The following is a 19,099-nucleotide window of genomic DNA, read 5'->3' as shown; positions in this document are numbered from 1 at the left end:
GGTCCTAAAGAAGGAAGACATGCGTATTTCAGCAATGGTGTAGGTATGTCGTTAACACCAGCTTGTTTTACTTCTTACCTACTTTAGGTACATTAATGATCGTGCATAGCAGCAATTTATCACTCTGAATAATTGGTCTTGTAACCCATACATTTTTCAGCAATTCTGCACGGATGTCATGAACAGCAGTTGCTTTTATTTGTTAGACAGTGAAATATGGTAGCATTCATCACACTAAAAAAAAAGAAATACAACGAGAATAAGCTACTTTCATTACAAACAGTTTTTTGCCGTTGACCCGCCTTACGATCGACGCTCACACGAGCAATGAGCACCGTGCAGAGGGCGAGTGGAGCAGGCAGCCGCGACGTGAGGGCTGTTTGTGTGTGGCAGGCACGGCGGCGGGCGGCGGCGTGGTCGCTGTGGCTGCTGGCGGCTTCGGCGGCGGTGGCGGCGTGGGCGGCGGGCGCGGGGGCGGTGCCCGCGTGCCGCATCTCCGAGTTCCCGTGCCGCAACGGGCGCTGCGTGCGGCTGGACCGCTACTGCGACGGCGCCGACCACTGCGGGGACGCCTCCGACGAGCCGCGCTCCTGCACGCGTAAGTCCCGCCTAGCCCGGCCTCTCCGCTCTGGTCTAGTTCGTACAGCGGCTGCCAGCAGCGCCGGGGATGAGGGGCTATTCGACGCCGTCCCTCCCGACACTTTGGATTTGAGCGGAAGCAGATTTTGGAGCACTTGCTGTGGATTGCCTTAAGATCGGAGTAGGTTTCTCCGGTTTGTTGCCAGTGTGACATAATACTGACGAAGTACTAGAGAGCTTCAAATTATAAAAGTTTTGTAGAAGTATCTGACAGCTGACATGATACGAGTTGTGTAGGTTACGGGCTGTCTGCTGAACTATTCTTGTACGTGTGGATTTTTTTTTTTTTTTTTTTTTTTTTTTACTTGCTGCTCTTATTTTTGACCCACCCTCTGATTTCTTACGGTGGATCGTTGAAAGCCACTTGGCCGCTGTGACTGGATTCGGGGATCAGAGCGGCTAGTAAGACACCACCCCGACTCCGGACCCCACTCACACCGTTGCCCGTATCCCGCCACGTGGAGGGGGCCTCTATTTGTTTTGTTTCTACAAGTAGTGTAATGTGCAGCATCTGGTAACTTTACAAATAATACAATGGTAAGAGGATGACAATACAAAATAAAGTTTTGATATATAAGAAGAGTTGAAAAAAGAAGATAGGAAAGAGTATAGGAGGAGAGTTTCCCGCCACTTGGTTGTGAGTGGCGGCCAGGGTCTTGGAATGGACTTCAAGCAGCTGGACGCCACTCCCAATTCCTTTACTATATCTACCATTTTAAGCTAACATTAGTATAAAATAAAGAAAGAGAATACAAAATGGCACTCCATGTCTAGCCTACTTTTTTAACTCTGGTCATGTGATCTGCAAGTGGCACCTCCCGGCTACACAAACCACCCGGCCTGAACGGTAGTTTGCCCCGATCTACATCACTCTATCCGCCGGGTTGGGCTCTGGTACGAGGAACCACAATTAAGATCCTTCCATCCAGGCTGTGCATCGTTGCTCACCAGGAGGCGTAGGCACCTTGAAGAGGTACCTATCTTTAAGCCCCTCCTCGGTCACTATACGCTTCTCGCTAGACATGATGGTGCTACTACTGATGTACATATTTACAGTTGTGGTGCTTAATGGTTTTACATGAGTTTGTTGAGTCGTAAGCACCTCACATCGGCTTTTCTGGCCTGTTTAATGTCGCACAAGCTGCCACTGTGTATCATCGACGTCATTGTTTAGGTCCGAGTCTGTCTCTTCTTCTTGACTAGAGATATCAGTGGTGTCATCCAACCAATGAGCACTCTGCTGTTTTTGTAAACCGACTTGCCTTCGACGGCCGCGGTGGTCTAGCGGTTCAGGCGCTCAGTCCGGAACCGCGCGACTGCTACGGTCGCAGGTTCGAATCCTGCCTCGGGCATGAATGTGTGTGATGTCCTTAGGTTAGTTAGGTTTAAGCAGTTCTAAGTTCTAGGGGACTGATGACCACAGATGTTAAGTCCCATAGTGCTCAGAACCATTTGAACCATTTGACTTGCCTTCTGTATGGTCTGTTGCGTAGGTATTCTGTGTATGTGATTTTAGAGATTTCGCCAGTCAGTGTATTTTGTTCTGTCCACTGGTGTGGGTCACGCAATATGGCATGTAATTCGTTCTGTGTGTTCTCTTGGTTGACATGAAGTGTGTGTCTTATGTTTGTGCGCTGCCCGCAGAAAAGGACAGTGTGTTCTGGGGAACCTTTTTCCCCGCATGTGCATCTACTAGTCCGTCGCAGACTCACGCGGCTCAGGTGCGTGGGATAAGGTTCAAATGGCTCTGAGCACTATGGGACTTAACATCTGTGGTCATCAGTCCCCTAGAACTTAGAACTGCTTAAACCTAACTAACCTAAGGACATCACACACATCCATGCCCGAGGCAGGATTCGAACCTGCGACCGTAGCAGTCCCGCGGTTCCGTGGGATAAGGGCCATGTCCTGTGAGGAAATGTACCATACCGCGGCTGGGGTCGATATGCTTTAGTTTTAGTCTTTCCCCGATATCAGGGAAGAAGTTGTAGACTCGGTGGCCCTTATCCCTTTGGTGCCACTCGCTCTGCCAGATATCCACTAGCCATGCTAAGAGTTGGCTTGTTGTCTCAAGCGGTGCACCGGTGATCTGTCGAACTTGGTCTAGTCTCCCCATCCTAAGCCAATACAGTGCCGCACGATACCTCACGGTTATATCTATTGGGAAGATTCCCATCACGATGCATAGTGCATCAGCTGAGGTCTTCTTTGTACTGTTCAAACACAACTGACACCCCACCTACACCTTCATCGATGGGCCATTCGCACAACTGATACAGCCCCCCCCCCATACAGTGTGTGCAACGCCATCAGCAGGAACCGCTAAAACGCCAAGACCAATACCGGATCCCCTAACTGCAATAAATAAGTATAAGTGAGCATTTTAGGTTAGGTGAACCACAATTCATTTCTTACATATCTATTACCTGTATTGAAACTGTACACCACATATTGCTTCTTGATAGTGAAAACCGACACCAATGGGGCAACGTAACTGCTACACAATATTTCATCAGTGTTGTGCGACACAATACTCAAACATTTCCGGCAGTTGGCGACTACCGAGGAAGAGTTCTTCTGCGTGCACCGCTCTCGAGTGCCTTTTGCGAGTGGTATCGTCTCCCGCAGGCAACAACGTGTTGACGACACGCGTCATTGTCGTGGTCAACAGTATGTTGATGAGGCGTTTTCTGTCGGTAGAACAACTTCTTGCTGTCATAGGTCACTGGCACGGGCAATATCATGTTGTTAGTCGCAGCAACCACTTGTCGCTTGCATGTGTCATCGTCACAAGCAACACCACGTTGCTCACACGTGTTGTCATTGTGGGTAACATGTTGATGATACAGAATGAGCTGTTTTTCCAGACGGTAGAATGTTGTGGTACATGTTCTCATTCTGGATAACTATGTCTCGATGACACAAGCTGTCAATTGAGAGCAACAACGTGTTGATTCTGTGGATCGTCGTCTTAGGCGACAACATATTGGTGAGACAAGTCATCGTGAAAGGAAACAACATGTTGACAGCACAGATAATTGTCGCAGGCATCGATGTATTGATGAGACAGATCCTCTTTGTAAGAGCAATGTGTTGCTGACACGAGTGGCGGTCAGTTGTTCCTACATTGGACAAATAGCACTGCAGTAGAACATCATCCCAGCGCAACAATAACCAGTGAGCAGCCATATCATGACTAACCACCATCTGACACGCAGCTAGCGCTCCATATGTACAGTTTCACTTACAGCGTCAACAGACTACTGAGATCACTGATGTAACTTAGGAAACTGGCTCCCAAGACAAACATTGGCTTCGGCTCTCCTGTCATTCCCCTTCCCCCTCTCCACCACTTCAACCACATCCGACTTTTTCTTAATCCCACTGTTACAAGATTCATTTATGAAAGTAGTATATGCTGAAGTGTAGAAGGTATAGATTTCCTTGATTATTTTTTGCATTATGCAATTCAAAATATGACTATCAAAGTTAGATTACTTGCAACGACATCACGCTTCTTTTTCACTGTTTCTCTGTCCCTAAAAAAAATGCAATAGCAGAAAAATAACAAACCCAGCCAGGCTGGCTCACTTCGAATAACGATGGCGGCTCAATCTAGGAGCTGAAAACAGCAAATACGCGCCTCTGAACCAAAGAGTTCTAGGCCTTATGGAACTGTTTCTCACCACAGTCTTGTCTGAATCTCCTCGTTATTTCGTTTCATACGTCCGCCACCTTTCCATTTTAGTGGTCTCTGCTCCATTCCCTTCTTGTTCTTGATATTCATTCCCCTCCCACTTCTCCCTCCTTGATGTCTTTTTCCATTACTCACTCCCACACAAACGGCTCCATGGGAAATCGCCCCAACTGCCACCGAAGATATGCATCTGATTCAGATCAGCGTATCAGTGCGCACCAGTGGCAGGGCACGGATAGATCGGAAGCGATTCGGGGCGATGCATCCAACCTACTGACAAAGCATTATTTACGCACATGATAAAAGTATTTTGGCGTCGAAATTTGGAGTTAGTGAGCTATGGCAGTTGTCGACCGACGTGAGTACCACCTCTAACAGCACAACTTCGCCTGTACGGCTTCTCCTGGGCTAATGGCCACAGCGGTTCGACTCTAGTCCACTGGAAAACCGTGGACTGGTCAGATGAGTCTCGATTTCAGTTGCTAAGAGCTGATGGTAGGTTTAGAGTGTGCAGCAGAGTCCACGAAGACATAATGGTGTGGGCTGTATTTACATGGAATGGACTGGGTCCTCTGGTCTAACTGAATCGAGCATGACTGGAAATGGTTATGCTGGGCTTCTTGGAGACTATTTACAACCATTCATGGACTTCATATTGCCAAACAACAATTAAATTTGTATGGATGACAATGCTCCATGTCACTTGGTCCTTTCCTGATTGGTTTGAAGGACATTCTGGACATTTAGAGCGAATGATTTGGCCACCGTCCGCCCCGATAGCTGAGTGGTCAGCGTGACGGATTACCGTCCTACGGGCCTGAGTTCGATTCCCGACTGGATCGGGGATTTTCTCCTCTCAGGGACTGGGTGTTGTGCTGTCTTCATCACCATTTCATCCCCATCCGGCGCGCAAGTCGCCCAGTGTGGCGTCGAATGTAATAAGACCTGCATCAAGGCAGCCGGACCTGCTCCGTAAGGGGCCTCCCGGCCAATGACGCCAAACGCTCATTTCCAGTTCCATTTGGCCACCCAGATCGCCCGACATGAATCAAATCCAACGTGTCTGGGGCATAATCGAAGTTGAGTTTGAGCACCGGCAACACTTTCGCAATTATAGACGGCTGTAGAGGCAGTAAGCCTCAATATTTCTGCAGGGGATTTCCAACCACTTGTTAAGTTCATGCTACGTCGAGTTGCTGCACTACGACAGGTTAAAGGAGGTTCGGCACGACATTAGAAGGTACCCCATGAGTTTTGTCACCTCAGTGTACCTCTCCATGGTTTCTGAATTCTGTCCCAAAATAATGAGGGATTTATCATTGGGTGCTTATGTGATCCTTTTGGTCTCCTGACCTTAGTCTTATTCAGCGCAACAGCTGCACCAATCAGTGAAATGTGTACATTTTGGACCCAGCTTCGAGCAATATCCGGCCTTTGAACTTTCGTTAGTCAGGTTTTCTCTACAATGTGTTCTCCCAACAAAGCATCCCTGCCACCGTCAGGGGGTAAGGTAGTTGTTCCCGTCACTAGATACGTTTGTGTGTATTCGAGTTGCTTACGGATGTACGTTAGTTTATACTTACAGACTTACAAATGAGGTGAGCCATGGCAATTTGGTGGTTTGCCCGCTTACCGTTTCGAATCTATGGCTAGAGTGCAATAGTACAGGCGATCTTAGAAGGCATTCCCCATTTGCTCCGCCTTTGTGCTCTTGGATCCAGAAGGGAAACCACATCGTTCAGTGCTTCCTTCTCGCCGGTCTTGGTGACGGAGCGGTTCTAGGGGCTTCAGTCGGGAACCGCGCGTCTGCTACGGTCGCAGGTTCGAATCCTGTCTCGGGCATTAATATGTGTGATGTCCTTAGGTTAGTTATGTTTAAGTGGTTCTAAGTTCTAGCGGGCTGATGACCTCAGATGTTAAGTCCCATAGCGCTCAGAGCCATTTGAACCATTTGAGCTTTCTTCTCCAATTTCAGAAACAAGAAATGTATCTGATATTTTATGTCGTGGTGTGTGATAATACGGAGCAGCCGATTAGGGTACGCAGCAGCTAGGGGCGTCCATAATACGTACTAAACCAAAGTACGACTTTCTTATTCTCATCATATCCCAGTGTGAAACTGAGGAAGCAAGACACAAGAAGCTGCAGTTGGTTAATAAGATTATGCTGCTGTGGCGTGGCTCCTTTGAACCGCTAATGCATCGGACAAACGCAAATCTTGTGAAACTCAGGTCGCTCTGTTGTTCAGACAGCTGATACAATATTAATTCCTTGCCACGAAATTCACGTCAGAGACAGTAATTTGGAATTTTACAGTATCTCACAGCCGATTTGCTGTATTTTTGTAGAGGAAGAGATTTTGCTTTTTAATTTCTTGAAATATGTATGTTTCGTTTCAGTACTTTTCTATTTACGTGTTTATAATGCCATATGATCAACATGCAGTGTACGTCGTTTGAAAAAAAATTGCTTCAAAACAATTTTATATTTTGGAACTTAGTGTTCGCATGTGCTGGCCTAGGTGGCCGTGCGCTTCTAGGCGCTACAGTCTGGAACCGCGTAACCACTACGGTCGTAGGTTCGAATCCTGCCTCGGGCATGAATGTGTGTGAAGTCCTTAGGTTAGTTAGGTTTAAATAGTTCTAAGTTCTAGGGGACTGATGACCTCAGATGTTAAGTCCCATAGTGCTCAGAGCCATTTGAAGCATTTTTTTTTGTAAAATTATCAAAATTACTTGTGGCAGACGGCGCAAAACCGTCATTTAGATTGTGCACCATTCAACGATTCACGACCGACATTCATCTAGATCTAGAACGTTGCTACTAAGCGCAAGAAACATTGTTTCTTCTTACATCAAAAACGGCCACATGGAAAGAAACGATTATGATAGTTTGAACTACGCCACGTCCTACACCTATAGGTAACAAACCTTTGTCAATATGTAGATGCCTAACGAAGATGGTAAACCACCATTTGTTAGGCAAAGACTTTTAATTTGTGCTAAATTATGGCCCTAAAGACGTCAAAGGGTGGTGGAATAGTGACACTGTAATTTAATATTGTGATCAGGTGAGATATGTATGTAATCAGACTCAAAGTTACCATGAGTTCTGTTGTTTATTATAAATCCACACACAAAACACTTTCAGTAGTTGCCCTGAAGTATAACACGAACATATTCGACACCATCCTGTTCACTGACAGATTATCACAAGAACATGAAACCATTACAGGTAACTAAGGTTCATGGAGATTCAAGACAGGAACCGATAGGTAGGTTACGACATTATTAACACACTGATCTATTTCCGTGAGCTGATCACAGTGAGTGCCAAAATTTGAGTTCGTTCAAATTGTTCAAATGGCTCCGAGCACTATGGGACTCAACATCTGAGGTCGTCAGTCCCCTAGAACTTAGAACTGCTTAAATCTAACCAACCTAAGGACACCACACACATCCATGCCCGTGGCAAGATTCGAACCTGCGACCGTAGTAGTCGCGCGGTTCCGGATTGAAGCGTCTAGAACCGCTCGGCCACCGCGGCCGGCTGAGTTCGTAAAAGTCTGCAAGCCAGAAAGGCGTCTTACTCCCAATCGTTATCACTCTGAAGTTTACTGAGTAAATTGCGACCTCCACACCCCGAAGCCGATTGAAGATCTTTGCAGATCTAACCATTTTTTAAAATAGCTTCTTTGTGTTCGCCAATGCCGCTGTCAGTGGACATTTTGTAGGATACAATGCCTGTGAATCCCAAAAAGCTACCTAATGCAAACTTCGCGTCATGCTCCAGTTGGAGCTGCAGAGTGAAATGACTACTTCTCACACCGAATTCTGCAAGCAGAATTCTAAGTGTTTCCCTCACTAGCGGCGGACGAAGCCTCCTTAGTTCCTCCTGTCTTCCCACGTAACATTCACCCCATCTTCGAGAGCCAATCCTAGTCTCACATGGGCAGTTACCCAACGACAAGTGACAATGCATCTGGAACTTCCTCCCTCTTGTCAATAATTTCCAAAACTACAATGGAAGACCACTCTTACCAATAAAATTTCTGCATTTTCGCGCCAAGAGGCCTAGAGATAAAGAAAAGAATTTGTTTTGGTGGTGTCCTCCTCAAAGGAAAGCGTTATTGTGTTACACCTTTTTGTTTCCTATGGCACTCCTAAGATTAATGTCTATTTTTAATATGTGATCTACAGGTATTTTTGGTACGAGAAAATTGCAGTCTCACTCTTATAGAAACTTCACACCTCATCTGCTATGTTCTGCCGACAGCATAGAGCCATAAAGACCTGTAGCTTTCACAGAGCCTGCGTAGTGCCCAGCAATATATTCTTCTCCTATCGACAGACTGACTCCGTCTTCTCTGCATTCTCCACCCAGGGTTCATTGTTGCCAACTTTCCAGGACATTTACTGTTCTTTACAACACCTTCAACGCAGAAAAACGATTTAGTAACGTTGGAAGGGGGTCATTTGGTGCGGAATTCTAACGACTCCACTACAGCTGTCAGGATAGCTGCGGCGTTACCTGTTGTGCGCATTGTGTTGGTAGGTGATTACCTTCCGCTCATGCGGTCCAGTACACACAACAGCCTTTAGCGAATGCCTTTCTACCTAGCATCCGCGTCACCTTCTACAACCTGCAATAAGTTCATGGCGCCCTTCGGCCCGTTTTCAACAGCTGACTGTATGTGAAATTTCCAGCCCAGCCAAAAATTCTCAAGAAAAACAATGCATACAAGTACTAAATGTATTGGCTGTCATTATGAGATAATATTTACTTAAAACTAAAGGGATACGCTATTTTCAAATCAAATTAATTCGATCCACATATCACTATATACAATTTGCTCATCAAATATCGATAATGTAAAATTCGACGTAACCATCAGTTTCGCCGTTTTCCAAGTTTCTGCAGAACAATTTTTTCGTGACAGCTGATCTGCTACAAGGAATGCTTGGTACCTAGGGAAAACACATGTCAACTCAAATCAAAATGATCTGTACCATAAAATTAATAAAATAAAACTAAATTCCGTCCGAACAGGCCTTGGAAGGCCCAGCGGCACCGGCAGGCTTCCGTTTCCTCCTCAGTCCACAGGAGTGAGTGGATGCGGATATGGAGGGGCATGTGGTCAGCACACCGCTCTCCCGAGACCGTAGCCGCTACTTGTCAGTCAAGTAGCTCCTCAGTTTGCCTCACAAGGTCTGAGTGCACCCCGCTTGCCAACAGCGCTCGGCAGACCGGATGGTCACCCATCCAAGTACGAGCCCAACCCGACAGCGTTTAACTTCGGTGATCTGACGGGAACCGGTGCTACCAATGCGGCAAGGCCGTTGGAATACCATAAAAATAAAACTATAATAATTGCATTAAAGAAGGTTAAAGGGTAAAAATACAGCTGAACGAATAGGAATTCGAATATGCGCCAGATTTTAAGTATCTAGGAATCAGAATAGAAATCAGTTGGAGATGTAATGAAGACATTACATCGAGAACAGCAATGGTAGCGGCAATGTTCTTTACGAAAAAGGGGATTTTTTTGGTAATAAGAGCAAGGGAAAACTTGAAGACCTTCGCTTGGAGTGATCTACTACACGGCGTCAAATCATGCGTCTTGAGGAGATAAGATGTGTATAGGGGTAAAGGAAATATGTTCATGGCGATAAAAGGATACAGTAAATTGGTAGATAGTGTGATAAGCGAAGAAGTTACAAGAAGAATGGAAGACGAAAGGCATTTAATGATTACAGTGTAAAAATAGAAGTTGGTCTGGACATGTACTGAAAAGGTTAAAAATAGTGTAAAAGTCTGTTTCAGAAAAAACCGTTCAACAGCCAAGGTGGCATAATATTTTATTTATTTACAACAACCAGTTTGAGCAGTCTATGCTGTCGTCTTCCGTTCTTGAAATCTTTTGTTGTAAAACATGTTCATTTTACGCCAAGTAGCACATTATGAAAGCTTTGTCAACGCTAAATACAAACCTTTTATAAAGTGCTATTTTTATTCACTTGACATCTTGGTGCGTGCGATCAGCGTAAAGTGAACGTGTTTTACAACAAAAGATTTTAAGACATGAAGATGGCAGCATAATCTGTTGAAACCGAATGTCTTGAATAAAAAAGTATTTTATGCCATCATGGCTATTTAATGGTTTATAACGGTTAAACAGATCGCCCTTCAGTTCTCGCAAAACGAGAAAATTCAGTCTGTTTTAGAAGGATATTGACTGTGGTAAGAGACCAGGATGGGGGTGAGGCGGACATGGCACGGACCAGAGTCGACTCAGATCCTGAAAAGTCTACTTAGTGGCTGTAAAGAAAACAGAATGGAGAACGAAGCGGTCGACTGTAGGAAATGGAGACAACAATAATCTGTTAACACAAGAGAAAAATAACAATGGTGATAATATGGTGCATTGGTTGCAACGAACTCCCATGAAACTGACAACAGGGCAATACCGAATATCGAACGCTGCGAAACGGACGGTCTATGCCTGCCCTCGCTGCATTCGCCACACCGCCCCTATTTATACTATCAGAGCCGGTCGATGGCGCGCCATTGCAGCTCGTTAGCGATGAATCAGTTCTTCCTTTGTTAGTACATGAGATAACGCGAAATTGGGGAGTATAAAATTAACTCTGTATGCTACCGTAATTTGTCAGATTGATTAAATGAACGAGATCACCGCTGCAGATTTGCGACTAATAACGAACAGCAACGCGTAACGTACCTTCACGTCACAAATGCAGCGCATCATGTGTCTCTGAAGTAGAGTTGTTTTTCTAACTGACTGCCGTAGTATGCGGTCTTTAATTCGTTACTCGTTCTAGTCGCTCATCTACAATGTGCATCTAAAATATGTTTGAGTGGCGTCATGAATTGTGTGGTAGTTGGAATAAAAGGATAAATTTGAATAAAAGGTAAAAGTTTCTTCGTGCTAATGTTTATTCAACTGGAAAAAGAATATATCTATCACAGAAGTGACTGAAACGACTGGATTTGTCGGTTTATGTCTAATTATGTGTTTTAATTTATCATTGTGGGCTTAACAGCCCTGCAAAAATTATTTCAGTATGGTGGCGGAGGCGCGATTTGTGCATGATAGGGATAAGAGGTAAAAAAAAAAATATTGAAAGCACTGCAACACTTGTTTATAAACAACATTTTTCATTTTCTTATATGGGCTATATATGTACAAATATTTCGAATTTCCTACTCGAGAGCAAGTCACGTTTAGTTGATCGTGACAGAAGCGGGAGTCTTTGAGGTTGATGCCACAATATTTTACAGTTTGTCATTGCGCTTTGTTAATTGCAAAACCGTAGGCTAATTTGACCGGAAATTGGAGTCTTTTAAGTTGGAATGGCAGGTCAGTAGAGATCAATGGTTTTCTGGGGATAAATAGTGCGGTCTGGGGCGCTGCAGTCATCGACTGTGCACCTAGTCCCGGCGGAGGTTCGAGTCCTCCCTCGGGCATGGGTGTGTGAGTTTGTCCTTAGGATAATTTAGGTTAAGTAGTGTGTAAGCTTAGGGACTGGTGACCTTAGCAGTTAAGTCCCATAAGATTTCACACACATTTGAACTTTTTTTTTTTTTTTTTTTTTTTATGAATAGTGTGTGTCCTTTGTACTTCGCAATCAGACGTTCGGCTTCGATGATGTTACTCGACTGCTGTTGTAGCATCATCCTTCTTCCATTACATAGTTTCGATGAATAGAGATTTCTGAGTAGTGTGATCAGAGATCCAGTTTTAAGCCGAAGACAGTGTAATGACATCCCTGGTCCTTGCAAAAGTTCAGAAATTCTGTAGGGAAGTTCACACTTTCGTCAACGTTTACCGTCTTGATCGATTTGTATATTATCTCTTCACAAGGAATTTTCTTTTGAATATTACAGTTGGTATTGTAGACAATATTATTTTTAGCTCCCAATACTGCCCTTTCAGACAGACAGCTCGGATCGGTATAATTGTGAACAATGTTTCGAGAAATTTGGTCGATTAGTTCACTTTCAGCAGTAACTATGTTTCGGAATCACTGTTGAGTTTAATGACGCCGGTTATCTGGTCAATAAGATATGTGCCTTCGCTTATTCGTAAAAATTGTCGAGAAAAATGTGCTGTTGTTTCGTCTTTCGATAGTTCAAATTTCGTATTTTTTGTGAGTCATAGTATTTGTGTGTGTGGCAAAATCAAGTGGTTCAAACGGCTCTAAGCACTATGGGACTTAACATCTGACGTCATCAGTCCCCTAGAACTCAGAACTACTTAAACCTAACTAACCTAAGGACATCACACACATCCAAGCCCTAGGCAGGATTCGAACCTGCGACCGTAGCAGTCGCGCGGTTCCGGACTGAAGCGCCTAGAGCCGCTCGGCCACAGCAGCCGGCTTGTGTGTGTGGCTAGAGATGTGATTTTTCTTTAAGCACGCATCGATCTCGTCTGCTGGTGTTGACTTGGGGATAACTGGAAATGTTTGTCCAAAATCTCCTGGGAGTATGAGTAGAACTCCTCCCATTACTTCAGAGTTTCCTCGCAAGTCTTTTAATGTTTTGCCCATGGCTTCCAGTGATTTTTTAGGTGCCATTGTGCATTCGTTTCAGAAGATAATTTTAGCTTGCTTTAGAAGTTCACCCCATCCAGATACTTTTGAGACTTTACATAACGAGAATTGTTCTTCGGCTGTATCCAACAGTAGTCGTAGGGTGGAATGGGCAGTTTGTCTTCCTTCTATAAGTCTGATTGCAGTGCCGGTTGATGCCAGTGCAAGTGTGATGTGTGGCATAGCACGTATTTCCGCCAGCAGTACATTTACTAGCAACGTTTTACCGGTGCCGCCTGGTTCGTCCAAAGAAAAAATCCGCCAGTGTCGTTGCCGATCCGGTCCATGAGAACATTTTAAATTGCCTTTAGATTGTGACAGAGGAGTGGTTTGTTGTGAGCAATGTCTTGAAGTAGTTAATTGATATTGTAATTTTTTTTCTATGAATTTCGAAGCTTAGCATGCTGATAGCGTCTTTGAGATGGGCTTGTATCCCAAGTTGTACTATGATCTGGTTGTTTATTGCAAAATATTTATCATCTAGATAAATGAGTGTTACATTCAAGATGTCGTCGTTGAATTCAATGGTCAGTTCAGGATGAGCTTGTTGGATTTGGTACTGTATGTCATCACTCATACTATCTTTGAATGAGTCTTATAACTGTTTTGGAGTCGATGGATTATATGCTGTTAGAATTATGGCGAATAAGTCTCTCATTTGTTCAGCTGTGGCTGTGAGTGGGGTTTTCTGTATTATTAAGTCCCAGTGTTTGTCGTTATCCAGTAGTCCTATAATGAGCATAGTGTTTTTAAAACCTTCCGAACCTAGGGTGGAAAGTATGCGTTGGTGACTGACGAATTTTTACTACTGTCACGAATTTTTAAATCTGTCGAATAGTCACCCACACTATCAGCTCATTTTTTAGTAATTTTATTATTCTAAGTAATTAGATGATGAGGAAATTAAATTAAAGAAAAGTAAAGTAAGTTTAAACTTTGATATTTATTTCAAAAATTGATCAGCGTTCAATAAAACGTATAACACACACTAAGTCTGTCTCAAAGCTGCTACATTACTTACTGTTACGAATTAATTAAGAAAATTGTTACTCAGAGGGGGTTCAATTAGCATAAAAAGTGATTTTCGAAGAATAGGAAACAAAGAATAGGAAACAGGATGGGATACTGCATTCAAACAAGCACGAAAAGATAGTTCAAGGATACACAGAGAAAGAAAGTGAACCATAACCAATCCATTCTATTTAAGCAAAGAAATTCCACTCCTGGTGTAGTCGAGTTCCCACTGGATAACCACAGACTGGTATTGGGAGTTTAGACAAAGATCACGTGATTCGATATATCCACAATCATACCGAAATGCTCTATAAAAATCTTTCTAGAATCTGTGAAATAGGTAAACTGCTCGCGTTAGCGATTAATTAAGTTTGAATACGCGAAATATTATGCAAAAGAGTAGCTGAGGGCGAGTTTTGTTACTACAGCACATGTTCCACGCGCACAAGTAAATTTACAGGAAATGTGTAGTTCCATGACGATTTTAATGACGAAATCAAATCCAAACACATTATTTACGAAAGAAACTTCCGAACTGTGTTAATAACGGCATAGTATTGACCTGATGGCTCAAACGATTTTACGAGCCCGTGGTACTGCTACTACGAAGCACACACAAAGAGAAATTATTAATTTGAAGAATTTCAACGAGGGAAAACAGTTATACGCACATTCACACTAAAGAGGGATGATTTTAATCAGAAATACGCCTTCTGGCAAAGTGTTTTCACTTTACTTTATTGGAGTGGAGACAAAGCAAATACCGCAATACACTCCGAAACCAATACTGAAATAGCACTGCATCGCAATTTAAAATAATGTAAAAAGCATGTTCGATATAGATCTGGAAGAAAAATAATTAATATATCAGTTAGTCTGAAAACTTAAGAATTTCATTGTCCTTCGGACTTACCAAACACGCGCTTACCCGGAGATGTTACCACTTGAGAAACTGCCCGCCGACTGACTAGCGTGGGTCCCGACCATGGGCGACCCAAAGATACAATAGGAAGTGACAGAGGTAGCTTCCTTTACCAACCTGACAAGGGACGGACAGAACCATACCAAGGAGACAAACCTCTTTGCCTTAGAAATCGTATCTACCTATTCAGACGTTGGTCCTACTGTTCTCTAGCAGAAAGAACTTCTCTGCTACTACCGAGCATGCAACCACAAATACTCGCACTCATTCATCCTTTCACACCAGAAGGGTAGCAGATGACAATATCTCAAGACATCATATACACTACGTAAAGGAGGAGGCGGATGTGGGTTTCATAGGAAAGTGTATGATAAGAATTACATATAAAATTGTGTTTGAAAATGTTGTACGACAAGTTGTTCGGGTTTATATGTCAATATAACATATTCCACTGCTCAGTCTCCTCCCAGATAAATTTAGAAATACCACAGAAACTTTAGAGGTGCAAATGTATGACGTAAACAAAAATAAATCGAGGAAAATAGCATGAAACGAATCTAACAGAGAACTTTCAGTCCTAAGCGTTAACATGCTTCTCTGTACGTCTGGCATAGGTAACCGTCAACAGGCTTGAGGTCAATGAAACTTGTTGGTCCTCGTATTTCGTGTAGCAACATCCTGAAATGGCAACATTCGGCGCTGTACTGATGAAGGGTATATACTCGGCCTAGTGCGCCACTTTTCAAGATTCCTGAATGATCTTCTACTGGAATTCCTAAACGATTTTTCTTGTTGTGTTCCACGTATAATAGGTAGAGACGTCTACATATAGTTATGTTTTCGCGAATGGATCTGTTTGACATAGTTCGTAAAAAGCTGTTAATGTTGTGTTCTGAAGTGGTTCGCTTGAAGTTTTTCTGGTAGTGCCTTTTGTAAAGTAAACTCTCTGTTCATACTCCAACTGTACCGCTAGATGTTACATAGTTGATTCGCGTTTGTGTACGGGAAAACCGAAAATCCGCCACCCTGCTTGGTTATTGTTGATTAACTTCGCGTTACCCCAGAAAAGTAAGTTTTTTCCGAATGTGAGAAACAGTTCCAAGGAACAACATGGCCATGCACTTAGGGACAAATATTCTATTCAAATTTGAAAGACTATAGTCGAGAAAGTATTGTCAGTACTGTATTTAATAATGTGTGTATTACATTATTAATCTACCACATACATTCAGTCAGTAAGAGAAATAAAATTAAAAAGAAGTATTATAAAAAGACCAGCTACAAGCAAACATATTTTGCAGCAGGAGCTATTAGGAACTTCATACAAATTTCCATTTTTGAGAAAAAACTGTTGAGTCATTACAGAAGCTCAAGTCATTCGCAAATATCACGTGTTCCATGGTAAAAGATCTTCTTCCATTTCAAGGAACAGGATGGTGCACTGCCGTCATAGTATGCCCTAACCGTCCACACATGGCGTAACTAGTTTTAAAACTATACAAAATTTTGTATCCGAAGAATCAACAATATCCTTCAGATAGCTTTAAAGTATTCTACAGAATTCTAAATATGTAGAACTCATAATATATATAAAAGCTGTACAAAGCACGACCTTATGCTCACAACAACAAAAACAGTGGAAAATGCCAGAACTGCTTATGGTGCTTTCTACTGTGCATTCGTTCACGCGATTCTAAAATCAGTCACTAGATTGTGACTAGTCATTGTATTGTGCTTGACAATTTTTTTTTTAAATGTACAAGTGGAAGGATCTGCTTTTCATTGTCCAAACACAATTAACCAAAATTATTTATACCTTCACCTCTGTGCCCTGTATCACATTTTACATATAGCTTATGTAGCAACGTCAGGGGGAACTAATAACAATGCAAAGGTCGCCACTGGATACCCAAAGAGCAATAAACTAAGTTAGGTCAGGGTGAGACTGTTTTTTATTAGAACTGTCGCACTCAACTTACAATACACAGAATTCCGATTATTTTTTCGGAACCATTGTTTATACCTAAAGATCTTTTAATTACATGATAGGCTGACTGGCAAAGAAACCGTTTTTCATGACTGTGTAAAGAAACAGTCTCAGTTGCAAAGTTATTTTTATTACATATATTGCATTTTGCCTGGTTAGGGCTTCATTAGATTTTATAAGAAGCTACCAAGAGCATTTCATATCACTGGCCGGAAAGGCCTTTGGTCAGAACTTCTGGTGAATAAAGATTTCTGTCGGACCAGATACACTTGGAAATCATGAGTGAAGCGTAGCGTGGAGCCACACGTACATCAGATAAGCTTGAAAAGTCAGATAAGAAAACTGTCCACAAGGCGGCCATATTGGAGCGCTACGCTTCGCACGGTGGTGTTCATGATTTGTAGGTGGATCTAGTCCGACAGCAATGTGTTTTAGGTGGTTTATTCACATCAGTTCTGACGAACTGCCCCTCCAGACTGTTATGTGATATGCTTTTGATAACTTTTCATGACTACTGATGAAGCCCCAACCAAGGGAAACGCGTAACTTGTAATAAAAATAACTTTGCAACTTCTTTAAACACGTACTTTTTATGAGGGGCCAACATTAAAGACACATGAAACGCATTTTTAGTTACTGAAAGTCGATTGGTTTTATTCAGTATTCCAATACACCATATTATTCCCAATATTATGGCTACAAAATCTTACACACACATCAAAAAAATTTTGCATCACCACTGTTCCGAGAGTTCCGGAACCTGTTCAGAAAATTGGAATAGAGATCAACATAAACATCATTTCTGCTCGTTTTATTGCCCATGAAAGCCAAATTTTGCATGTTGTACCACCGTACATCGAAACCTTCAGAGGTGGTGGTCCGGTCTGCTGTAGACACTGATACATCTAATACCCAATAGCACGTCCTCTTTCATTGATGTGTGGCTGTATTCGTCGTAGCATACTGTCCACAAGTTCATCAAGGTACTGTTAGTTCAGATTGTCCCACCCCTCAACGGTGATTCGGAGTAGATCCCTGAGAGTGGTTGGCAGGCCACGTCGTCCATAAACAGCCCTTTTCAATCTATCGCAGGCATGTTCATGTCTGGAGAACACGCTGGCCACTCTAATCGAACGATGTCGTTATACTGAAGAAAGTCATTCACAAAATGTGCGCGATGGGGGCGCGAATTGTCGTCCATGAAGACGAGTGCCTCGCCAATATGTTGCCGATATGGTTGCAATATCGGTCGCAGGATGGCATTCACGTATCGTAAATCCGCTACGGCGCCTTCCATGACCACCAGCAGCGTACGTCGGCCCCACATAATGCCACCCCAAAATATCAGGGAAGCTCCACCTTGCTGCACTCGCCTGACAGTGTGTCTAAGGCGTTCAGCCTGACTAAGCTGCCTCTAAACACGGCTCCGACGATTGTCTGATTGAAGGCATACGCGACACTCATCGGTGAAGAGAACGTGATGCCAATCCCGAGCGGTCCATTGGGCATGTTGTTGGGCACATCTGTACCGCGCTGCATGGTGTCGTGGCTGCAAAGATGGACCTCGCAATGGACCTCGGGAGTGAAGTTGCGCATCATTCAGCCTATTGTGCACAGTTTGATTCGTTACATGACGTTCTGTGGCTGCACGAAAAGCATTAGTCAACAGGGTGGCGTTGCTGTAACGGTTCCTCCGACCCATAATCTGTAGGTAGCGATCATCCATTGCGGTATGTCATTGGCAGTTGTCTCCTGTACCTCTCCCATGTCCGAACAACATCGCTTTGATTCACTCCGAGACGCCTGGACACTTCCCTTGTTGAGAGCCCTTCCTGGCTCAAAGTAACAATGCGGCCGCGATCGAACTGCGCTATTGACCGTCTAGGCATGGTTGAATTACAGACAACACGAGCCGTATACCTCCTTCCTAGAACCGCTTGGCCACAGTGCATGATCCTTCGTTACACTTAAAGGTCTTCTGTTAGGCGGTCAGTAACCCAACTAGCCACACGATGTGACCGAGCGGTTCTAGGCGCTTCATTTCGGAACTGCGCTGCTGCTACGGTTGCAGGTTCGAATCCTGCGTTGGGCATGGATGTGTGTTCAAGTAGTTCTAAGTCTAGGGGACTGATGACCTCAGATGTTAAGTCCCATAGTGCTTAGAGCCATTTTGAACCCAACGGGCAAATACCTCTCCGTACTCCAACTAGTGGATAAAAGTGTCAACA

At 43.5% G+C, this 19,099-nt stretch overlaps 1 protein-coding gene across 1 annotated transcript in view; it reads left to right on the top strand.

Moving 5' to 3' along the window:
- The first annotated feature begins 327 nt into the window (after positions 1-327).
- LOC124788519 overlaps positions 328-19,099 on the top strand; it is a 497,715-nt gene continuing 478,943 nt past the window's right edge. The window contains exons 1-2 of the mRNA XM_047255787.1: positions 328-378; positions 502-598. Of these exons, the coding sequence (XP_047111743.1) occupies positions 328-378; positions 502-598 (148 nt within the window). The remainder of the gene's footprint in view (positions 379-501; positions 599-19,099) is intronic.

This window comes from Schistocerca piceifrons, chromosome 3 (genome assembly GCF_021461385.2).
Source record: "Schistocerca piceifrons isolate TAMUIC-IGC-003096 chromosome 3, iqSchPice1.1, whole genome shotgun sequence".
Classification (NCBI taxonomy): Eukaryota; Metazoa; Arthropoda; class Insecta; order Orthoptera; family Acrididae; genus Schistocerca; species Schistocerca piceifrons.
The sequence above is the reverse complement of the archived record's forward strand: the minus strand, read 5'-3'. Positions and strand labels throughout refer to the sequence as shown.